General features: G+C 46.3%; 1 protein-coding gene across 1 annotated transcript; it reads left to right on the top strand.

The window, feature by feature from the left end:
- Positions 1-52: 52 nt before the first annotated feature.
- Positions 53-5,588, top strand: C2H1orf50 (chromosome 2 C1orf50 homolog). The gene is made up of 5 exons (XM_036178446.1): positions 53-151; positions 268-383; positions 3,762-3,848; positions 4,747-4,878; positions 5,355-5,588. The coding sequence occupies exons 1-5, from the start codon at positions 73-75 to the stop codon at positions 5,538-5,540; spliced, it is 600 nt and encodes a 199-aa protein (XP_036034339.1). The 5' UTR covers positions 53-72; the 3' UTR covers positions 5,541-5,588.
- Positions 5,589-11,010: the final 5,422 nt, after the last annotated feature.

The following is an 11,010-nucleotide window of genomic DNA, read 5'->3' as shown; positions in this document are numbered from 1 at the left end:
CGAGAAAGCCCCGCCCACAAGCTGTTGTGCGCCTGCGCTTCGTCCCCCGCCCTCTACCGCGAAGGTGTTGTCATGGCGGACCCGGCGGCTCCCGGAGGGTTGGAAAGAGACACTGGAAATCTAGGGGTACAGGCGTCGGCGGGTCCTGGAGGTAGGTGGGACTGAGTTGGCTGGGGGAAGAGGTCGCAGCCGGGCGGCTCGTCTCTGCTGCCTCGCGGGAGGCTGAGGGCTACAACTTACGCCCGTGTTCCCGGGTGTGTGTCGCAGGAGCCCTGGTGGAGCTCACCCCGACCCCCGGCGGCCTGGCCCTGGTGAGCCCCTACCACACCAACAGGGTCGGGGACCCTTTAGACCTCGTGGCGCTCGCCGAGCAGGTACAAAAGGTGAGGAATAGCCATCTCTGTACTTTAAACCCTGCGTCTTTGGGCTCCGACCTCAAATTTCATCTGCACCCTAGGACAGCCTGTGAGCTCAGCAGCAGTACGGGTTAGTATTCCATTTCACACACGAAGAGGATCACTTTATCCCCAGTTCTTGGTTGTTGTTTGTTTTTGATACAGGGTTATCATGAAACTATTAGACTAGTCTGGTCTTCAACTCATTCCCACCTGCCTCTGCCTTCCTGGGATTAAAGACATGCGCCACCAAGCTCGGCTTCTATTCCAAATTCTTCAGTAGTCAATTATTTTATACTGCTTCCCGTAAAGTCTTTATCTGTTACCTAAGAGCTTGTGGAACTTAAATGTATGCTATTTCCTTCCTTTAAAGAAAAAATTGGTGCTGGGGGTATAGTTTAATGGTTACACCACTTGCTTAGTCTGAATTTGATCCTCAGCACTACCAAAAACATGCAAAAAGGCACAAGGCAAAATTCCCATTTTAGATTAAAACAACATCAGAAACTGGAGAGAGTTTCATCTTTCTGGATCTCGAGGCTGGCTTCCTATCCATCCTTCCAAAGGCTGGGTATTAACAGGGGTGGCTGCCACACCTGGTGAATTTCAGTGGATATGGTATTCCTGTGTCGAGAGCTTAGACATTGGTTACCATAACCGGTAGAATAAAGAATATATGGAAGATAATGGAAAAGGTAGTAGAAGTTTGGGCACATCAGCTTTGAACAGATTGCTTCTCTCTGGAGCTCAGGCTCTGTGAAATGAGAGGTCTGAGGTGGGAGAGCTCCTGGGTCTAAGTGAAACCCTAGGTTCCATCTCATCTCTTAGCAAGACTCCCAGCTGTAGAATCCTTTTCAGTACCAGAACCTGGCTACTTTCAAAGCTTCTAGTGTCCCCTCCCTCTTGTATAAACTAGGTTATTTGGCAGTGATCATGTTCAAAAGATTGTTTTAATCAAGAAAATTAATGATAATGTAAAATCCCTACATAAAAAACCATGTCTGCTGTTTTAGTTAAGAAAAATTCAAATGTTTCGGAAAGCCCTTTTAATTAAAACCTTACCTTATTTATTTATTTATTTATTTATTTTAATACAAATGGTCTAGAAGAACATCGTGTGTCTTTGAGTCAGATCACCATTGAGAGGGATCTTGGACAAACAACACTTTGAGTTTCTCTAAGGGACTATCATGGACTCAGCCAAAGAAAGAAGGGGCACAGTTTTTGTTTTGTTTTGTTTTTTGAGCTGAGGACCAGAGCCTTGCACTTGCTAGTTAAGTGCTCTACCACTGAGCTAAATCCCCAACCCTAGTTTTTGTCTTTTATACTATAATCTAGTGAAATATATTATTCGGTTACCTCCAATTCTCCAGTATAGTCAGTCCACCTTTGAGAAGCTGAATTTAAAAACACTTTAAAAACAAATTGAGAGCTGGAAAGATGGCTCAGTGGTTAAGAGTACTGACTGCTCTTTGAGAAAACCGGGTTCTATTCCCAGCACTCACATTACAACTTACAACCGTTTGTAACTCTAGCCCCAGGGATCAAATGCCCCCTTCTGGCCACTGTGGGCATTGCTTGAACATGGTGCACATACACACATACAGGCAAACGCCGATACCCATACAATAAAAAAATTTAAAAACTAAGTGAATCAACATATTCACTGTCTACATACTGAAATACATTTGCTAAGAGGAGTGGCTCTTGGTTCCCTTAATGTGTGTTCAGAAAGCTTTGGGAGATTTGGTATTGAGGCATGGTTTTTGGAATTAGACTCATCTGTGTTCACATCCTTCAACTGCCATTTATTAATTGTAAAACCTTAGTTGCTACACTTGTCTGAGTCTTAATGCCTATGTAAAGTTATTGTATCTGGAGAGTTAGATGTTGTTATTAATACAGAGGTTCTTGGAGTGGTTAGGTCCAGGATCAGTGCTTAGTAATCATAAATACCCTTTGGGACTGGAGAGATGGCTCAGGGGCTAAGAGTTCTTGCTCTTGCAGGGGACACAGGTGTGGTTTCTAGAACCTACCTGGTGGCTCTCAGCCATTCATTACCCTAGTTCCAGGGGACTGTCCTCTTCTGAGTTCTTCAGAAGCCAGGCACATGTGGTGCACATACATACAGACAAAACACTCACACACATACTGTTTTAGTTAGGGTTTCAATTGCTGTGAAGAGACACCATTACCATAGCAACTTTTATAAAGGAAAACATTTAATGGGGAGCTTACAGTTTCAGAGGTTTAGTCCATTTGCATCATGGTGGGACTTGGCAGCATGCAGGCTGGAGCTGAGAGTCCTACATCTTGATATGCTGGCAACAGGAAGTGAACTGAAACACTGGGTGGTATCTTGAGCATATGAGACCTCAGATCCGGCCTCCACAGTGACACACTTCCTCCAACAAGGCCATATCTACTTCAGCAAAGCCACATCCCCTAATAGTGCTACTCCCTTTGGGGGCCATTTTCTGTCAAACTACCACATTCCACTCCGTGGCTCCCAAAGGCTTGTATTAGAATGCAAAAATCAGTCCAACTTCAAAAGTCTTCATAGTCTATAACAGTCTCAAACTTATTTAAAAGTCTAAAGTTCAAAGTCCCTGAGATTCATGCAATCTCTTAACTGTAATCCCCTGTAAAATCAAAATAAAAAAGCAGATCACATCCTTCCAACATATAATGGCACAGGATATACATTACCATTCCAAAACATAGGGAAGGGAGCATAGTGAGGAAATACTGGGCCAAAGCAAGACTGAAAACCAGCTGGGCAAACTCTGCATCTCTGTGTATGATGATTACATGGAGTGTAATTATAACTGCTTGGCCATTAGCTCAGGCTTATTACTGACTAGCTCTTACACTTAAATTAACCCATAATTCTTATCTGTTTAGCCATGTGGCTTGGTACCTTTTCTCAGTTCTGCCTTGTCATCTTGCTTTCTCTGTGTCTGGCTGGCGACTCCTGATTCAGCGTTTCCTGTTCCCAGAATTCTCCTTATCTGCTTGCTCCGCCTTTACTTCCTGCCTGGCTACTAGCCAGTCAGTGTATTATTAAACCAGTGTATAAGGGCATTATCCCACAGTAATGGGGGGCATGCTCATGTTTGGTGGCAGATAAAGGTGTGGAAGCACCAAAGCCCAGTGTGATTAGAGTTCAGAGTGAATGGCTATGGAGATAGATGGAGCGTTCCATTCTGGGTGTGGGGTCATTACAGTGTGGGTAGAAATTCACGTGGCAGTGGAGTAGGAAGGTAGAAGCAGAGCTGTTGGCACTCCTCCTTGAATTGCATCTTGATGAAGCCCCAGATGCCACTTGTGTTTTCACCCTACAGTTTGCTTTTCTGCCCTCTGTAGGCTGATGAATTCATCCGAGCAAATGCTACTAACAAGCTGACAGTCATTGCTGAGCAAATCCAACATTTGCAAGAACAAGCTAGGAAGGTAAGAGAGATGCATGTCCAAGGCCAGTGCAGGTTAGGCAGGGTTTCCTTTTCCTTTGCTGGGAGGATTGGCTAAACTTAGAATCATGTTGTCTTCTTTGTTTTTAATACATTCTGAACATGTAGACATTTTGATTAAATGCAAGAATTATGTATGCCCATTTTGTGTTGCTATGATGAAATACCTGGGACAGGTTAACCCTAGAGTGGTGTTTATTTTGTGCACAGGTTTAGAGGGTCAAGGGCATGGTGCTAGTGCAGCTCAGCTCTGGGGAGAACTCTCTGGTCACATCTAGTCAGAGCAGGGCATGTGTGGACAGAACAGACACATCTTAAACAGAGGGCTAGAGATTCAGGTGTCAGGCCCAGGCTTTTACAACATCGAATCCTGGCTCATGTCTTCACGTCGCTCTCCCCAGAACTCCCTCCTGAGGGCAATGCCTAGGAGCCTCAGGACCTCCTACTAGGCCCTCCCCTTGTGCCACTTCATGGGTGACCAAGCTCCCAGAATCCTTTAGGAGACAAATGACATCTGAACCATAACAGAAGTTAAGCAGAAGTGGGATTTGCTTCTTAGCCAGGAGAAAAGTGATAAAGATAAAGTTTTTTAAGGGAGAGTTTCTTTTATAAAAGAAAATGTACTTGACTCAGGAAAAGAGGAACTTAAGTTTATTTCCCAAGCCAGCTACACTCAGCATTTAAAAATCTTATCCCTCTAACAGTTTTTCCCAGCCAAGCAGCTTGTGTAAGCTCCACATCTTCCGAACTGTTTGGGCCCCAATAGTGAGTCATTGCTGCTGGGGAACCAGACTGAAAGCTTGGAAGTTTGTGCTTTGGGGTGATGTGGGTGAGATGTGGTACCTCTCACTCATTACCTGCTGTACCTGTGTGTCTGGCAGGTACTGGAAGATGCTCGCAGAGATGCTGACTTGCACCACGTGGCTTGTAATATGGTGAAAAAACCTGGCAACATTTACTATCTTTACCAGCGGGAAAGTGGCCAACAGTACTTATCCATCATTTCTCCAGAGGTAAGAACATTCATTCGCAACTCTAAACCAGCTCCAGCCTTTGAGAAACTCTGGGCATGTTTGTATGAAAATGTAAGCCTGTAGCTTGGTCAGCGGTTTCATAGAAAATGAGGTGATGTGAGCCCAGGTATGATGAAAAGTTGTGAGTGCTTGAATGATTTTTTTTCTTTTCTTTTTTTTTTTGGGGGGGGGGGTCAGGGGGGTTTCAAGGCAGAGTTTTTCTGTGTAACAGTCCTGACTGTCCTGGAACTCCCTCTGTAGACCAGGCTGGCCTTGAACTCACAGAGATCTACCTGCCTCTGCCTCCCAAGTGCTGGGATTAAAGGCATGCATCACTACCGCCTGGTGATATTCCTTATTTCTGGTGTGTAATGTAACTCTGAGGTGAAAAGCACAGAAAGAAGTCTATGCCCTGAGTAGAAAAGGAACCGTGCTCACTTCTCATCCTGATGAGGACTTGCTCCTTTGCCCTCTAGGAATGGGGAGCAGGCTGTCCCCATGACTTCCTTGGTGCCTACAAGCTGCAACATGACTTGTCATGGACTCCATATGAAGACATTGAGAAGCAAGATGCTAAGATTGGCATGATGGACAAGCTGCTGAACCAGCCCATGGCCTTGCCCCCATGCACTGAACCCACCTTCCAGGGACTAACTCACTGAGTATGGCTCAGACGAGCAGCCCTCATGACAAAGACCTGACCACTACCACCTCCTTGTCCACATTCTCTTCCATGGTGTGGGGGTGGGGGGGGGGTGGGGTGAGGCTCATGGGGACTGTGGGTTTCCGGGTAAGTCATGAACTTCCTAGGAGGAGACCATGGTGAATGTAGGTGCTGTGTTTGCTGTCAGTTGGGATGGTAAGGAGTCGCAGAACTCCTGTGGGATCTTCGTGGGATCTTTGTGGGTTCACTGATGCCCAGTTACTCTGTTTCAAAGGATTGGCTAGTGCTTTCCATCACCTCCAGCTCTTCCTTAAGTCAAAACACTGGAGAAGGAAGAGCCTTCTGCCCACAGCAAGTTGGTGGGTCATTTTCCAAGAGGAACTGTTTTCCTGTCTCTGTGTCAGGTTGGTGTTGAAGTGGTCTTTATAGGAGCCGTGCCATTTTGAGGTTGATTCAGGAATTCCAGTGTTGCCTACAGAGGATTAAAAGAAACAACAGACAAAAGCTTGGCATGGCTGGGTGAGAGAGTTGATTGGAGTTTTACTCCTGAGAGTGTCCCTTTGGTCTGTCCTTCTGCCCTTCCTGCCTAGTGAGAGTGACTGGAGTCTGAGGCAGCAGCCAGGGCAGGGCGTGTTTGGGCAGCCCTCCTAAGCCTTGCAGAAGCTGAGAACTGGAAGAGGTGTAGAAGAGGGTGCTGCTATTGTGTGAGTCTACTCTGAAGCCTCCTTAGGACAGCCCAAGCTCAGCTCCTCCGCAGGACAGACCCAGAACATGGCATTTTAAAGACACAGCGTGGAAGGGCCGGAGAGAGGGTCAGCAGTTCAGGGTGCTGCTCTGCCAGAGGGCCTGAGTTCCATTCCTAGGACCCATGTCAGGCAGCTCACAACCACCTGTAATGTCAACTCCAGGAGATCTCACATATTTCGGATTTCCGTGAGCCACGCACACCTAGATTACATACCCATAGATTTAAAAGTCTTTTCAAAAGAGACAGTGCGGAAGAGAGTAAAGCAGTAGGGATGCAAACCAAGAAAAATGACCAGCCTGTCCACAGGCTAGGAGTTGACTGGGATTGTTTATTTATAGGATCTCTGTAGCCCAGGTTAGCCTGCAACTGGCTAGCACAGGCTGGCCTTAGTCAGTGTGATAATCCTGCCTCAGGATCCCTAGTGAGCTGAGTTGTCACACATAACACATTAGCTCTAATTGAAACTCATCTTTATTACTTACTGAATAAGTCATGAACTGAAGAGAGACCGGGGATGTAGCTCAGTGTTAGCGTGTTTACATGGCATGCATGGGAGTGTTTACAAAGCATGCATGAGGCTCTGGTCCCATCCCCAGTACTGCAGACAAGCAGTGCTGAACAGGACCTTTTATGGCCCAAACTCTCGTGACTGAGCATTTTTGGACTCTACCTCGTTTCTTATTTGTTTAGCTGAGTTAGTTAAATTTATAGCATATTCAGAGTGACTGCTTCAGTGCCGTGTGGTCTGTTGTTTTATGTGCTAGAGAACATAAGGAATATGTATTTTGAGACCACCAGCCCAACTTTGGGTATGCACTGTATCCTGGTGTTCACGGCCTCCCTTATGAACAGTGCACCTTGTACCTAGAAACGGTCCAGGCTTAGCACAAGAAGAAACAGATCTGACAAGGAACATGGCCAATACTTGGTCATTCAGTTCAAACAGAAATGTCTCATGTGAGCTGCAGAAAGTAAGCTGCAGAGCCGGAAGACAGACATTACTGGGGTATTAGTTGATCCTGGCTCCAGAACATTGCCCAGATTTTCAGGAGGTTCTGCCTGTGTGGTAATGGTGGATTTTGAGTAGTGCGTAGTTAGTAAGGAAGGTAACCAATTGCCACAGGGTTAGTGGTTTAAAGTGGCACTCATCTGTTCATGGTCTCACTGGGTCTCCATCCTCAGGATTTCTTTGGTACTGCAGGCTGCAGTCAGGGTTTTGGCTAGGGCTGGGTTCTCGGGGCCTTCCTATCTGCTTCCAAGCTCACTTGATTTTGGCAGAATTTTGGTTCCTTGGAGATTGCCAGACTACCTGCTGATGACTAGGTAGAGGTCACCCTCAGCTTCTTACCCCAGGAGTCCCTGCAAATGCAGGAATGCTCTGTATCAGAGAGGAAGGATGGGGGTTCATGAGCAGAATGGAAGTTCCACCCTGTGCAGCCTCATCCCAGAGATGACGTCACCTTTGCTGTGCTCTGTGGAAGCCAGTCTCTAGGCCAATCCACATTTGTTTTGCTTTTGCTTTTTGTTTTTCGAGACAGGGTTTCTCTGTAGCTTTGGAGCCTGTCCTGGACTAGCTCTGTAGACCAGGCTGGCCTCCAGCTCCCGAGTGCTGGGATTACAGGCGTGCGCCACCACTGCCCAGCACCAATCCACATTTAAGGGAAAATTTTACACAAGAGTGTAAAGATCAGTGTTGAGACAGAAAATGTAACCAATTTTGGGTAAAAGGCAAAAGGTGATTGTGATTGGATGGTGTTGATACCACAGATCTGGACTTGACATTCACCATTGGCAAAATAACCTTCTGGCTACATCCCAGTTCCCTCTGTCCTTCTCAGTCCCTTTGGCATGCCGTTATCACTCTGAGCTACTGAAAATGTAGATTTCTCGCACTTTTGACATTTCCAATGGTGAGCTGTGCCTGGAGAGCAATGGTTTCCAAAGACGAACTCCCTGTCCAAGAAGATGTACTTCCAGCTCTGGCCATCAGGTAGTGCCAGTGTTCTTTCCTAGGTAATCGGATTGCCTGGCTGAGGGATCGCTCTTGATGAGTGCCTGGTGGTTCTGGATACACAACTCAGAATGGGGGGATTAGGACCCAATGAGTATATGTAGCAACTGCAGTTCGTCAGCACTCATCCCTCTGTCCTGGCAATTTCCTAAGCAATAAGTGCCTTCTCATTTCCAGGTCTAGAGGATGATCTCAAGACAGGGCCCTGTTTCAAAGAGACCCACAGTCTGCTAGGGGAACAAGGAGGTTAACAGTTACAGTGTGGTAGAAGGACATTGTCGAATATGGGAAGACTTCCTGTGTATAGGAGGCTTAGGGAGAGCTCTTTTTAGGTGGGATTTATTGGATATGGTCTTAACCTCATCAACCAAAGTAATCCTGTGTGGTTAAGACTGTTCCGGCTAGAAAATTCTAAACTAAAGAGGTCAATGAAAGAGGAAGAGAATTGCAGTTGACAAAAATAACATGAGGGGTGTTGATCGCAACCTGACCCCTGCGGAAGTACAGCAGCTGAAGTGAGCGCCGGCAGGGCCGATGGGAGAGGGACTAAAGTCTGCACTGCTGGACTTGGAGAAGCAGAGACTGGACGGAGGGAAGGGCTAGTATATGAAGCAACTGCAGCATGAAGAGCTTCCATTCCTCATCCAGCAGGAGGCGATAACAGTCTGGACTGAGCAGCACTGGAGTGTGAGGTGCCAAATTGTGTCAGGGCACAGTGGAATTCCTCTGTGTTAGTATCTCGGGAGTTTGAGTGCTTTAAAAAAGTCAGTGGCCTGTCACTTTGTTTCTTGGGGTCTGGGGTATATGTGCACTTGTGCAGGTGCCCATAGAGGCCAGAGATGTTAGACTCTTCTCTGCAAGGTCAGCACTGAGCCATCTCGCCAGTCCCATTTGGTTTGGACTTCTCCCACTTAGAGCTGCATAACAGTGGTGTGACTTACAGTGAGCAGCATCTGACTTGATGGCGCCTAGCATTTTGAAGTGTGATAGACTACTATCTTGTTAGCTAATACATTTGAGGACAGGAGGAGGAGGAGGAATTTTAGGCAGTTCTTTAATTTCTGGCTCGTGTGTTGATTCACTCACCAAAATATGGAAGAGAAAGATGTTGTGGGGTATTTACCAGAGACTGCTCAGACATGGGTTTGAGCTGATAGAAAGTCTTTATTAGCCAGCCAGTGACTACACTGGGTGTTCAGGATCCCAGTGTAGCCCCTAGTCTTTCTCAGGGGGAGCTTTTAAGCACAAAAACCATGTCCTGTGTTGACCTACTTCAATTAACAAGAATATTTAGCCAGAAGCAGAACTACAGAAGCCAAAAAAGCAAGGTTAGTACATTTAGAGACTTTCCCAGAACTATGGACTTTGATGGATTAGGTCTATGTTTTCATCTTGGCAGGTGGTGCTGAGTTTTACAGCCTGAATGCTACTTCTCCATCGAATCAGTTGTGCTGAGGTCTGGGGCTCTGTTACAGACATTCCAGTATCTTCTAGCATAATTAGTGATCTATATTTGAATCTACCTTGTTGGCTGCCCAGGCTCACCATTGACTGAGCCCCCTGGCTACCTCAGGGGTCTGGCAGGAGACCTTACTTGTGTACTTACTTACCTTCTCAAATTACTAGTTGGTCCCCAAACATGGATGGCATTAGTTGTAGAAGAAGAGATGATGCTCTCTAGGGAACTTTAATTCTATCAGATGTTCCCTTTATCTGATTTAATCTTCATGTGGCCCAACACCCATGAGATCTCAGCAGGAACATTTCCAGTTCAGAATACAACCAGTGGCTGTCCAGACAGCAGTGGTAAGGTCAGGTTCAATCAAAGCTGTGTTTGCTTTGAGGCCAGCCATAACCACAGTCATCTCCACCTAGGTCATGTTTACCTCAGTCATGTTTTAGCAGGTAGTTCTGAGCTCTACAGAGGTGACATACAAAATGAGTGTGGCCAGTGTGGGGTGCATGCATGTCTCTAGTACACACCTGTACTCTCAGCACCGGGAAGGCTGAGGCATGGGTCTGGATGCCAATTTCAGACTAGTTTGCATGTCAGCAAGGGAGACTCTTGGAAAAGTTTTTTAAAAAGTGGAGGGAGGAGCTTAGGGGGTAGGCAATAAAATACTTGCTGCATAAACAGGACCTGTGTTTGATCTTCAGCATCTGCATTAAAAAATCTGGGAATGGGGGCTGGAGAGATGACTTGGTGGTTAAGAACACTGGCTGCTCTTCCAGAGGACCCAGGTTCAATTTCCAGCACCCACATGGCAGCTCACACCCGTCTGTAACTCCAGTTCCAGGGGGTCTGACACCCTCACACAGATAGATATACATGCAGGCAAAACACCAATGCACATCAAATTAAATTTAAAAATCTGGGCATGGACGTACATGCTTGTAATCTCGGTGCTAGCAAGATGGAGTTCACTGGCTAGCCTAGCCTAGTTGGTGAGCCCCAGTACCCTCCCTCAAAAAACAACAAGGTGGATAGCCTTTCTGAGAATGTATACACACATTCAGCCTCCAACATCAAAAGCAAGATGAGAATGTGAGCTACTGTGGGAGTTGCAACTGACCACATATCTCTGGCATTAAAACCCATGTGCAAACAGGTAAGGTTTGTTTCTTAAGGAGCTGGTGCTTGGAGTACCCAGAGAAACTGGACTTGTACAGGTGTAAGCAGATTTGATTCAGTGGAATCACTCACTACTT

This window comes from Onychomys torridus, chromosome 2, assembly GCF_903995425.1.
Source record: "Onychomys torridus chromosome 2, mOncTor1.1, whole genome shotgun sequence".
NCBI lineage: Eukaryota > Metazoa > Chordata > Mammalia > Rodentia > Cricetidae > Onychomys > Onychomys torridus.
This window is presented reverse-complemented; position numbering and strand designations above follow the sequence as displayed.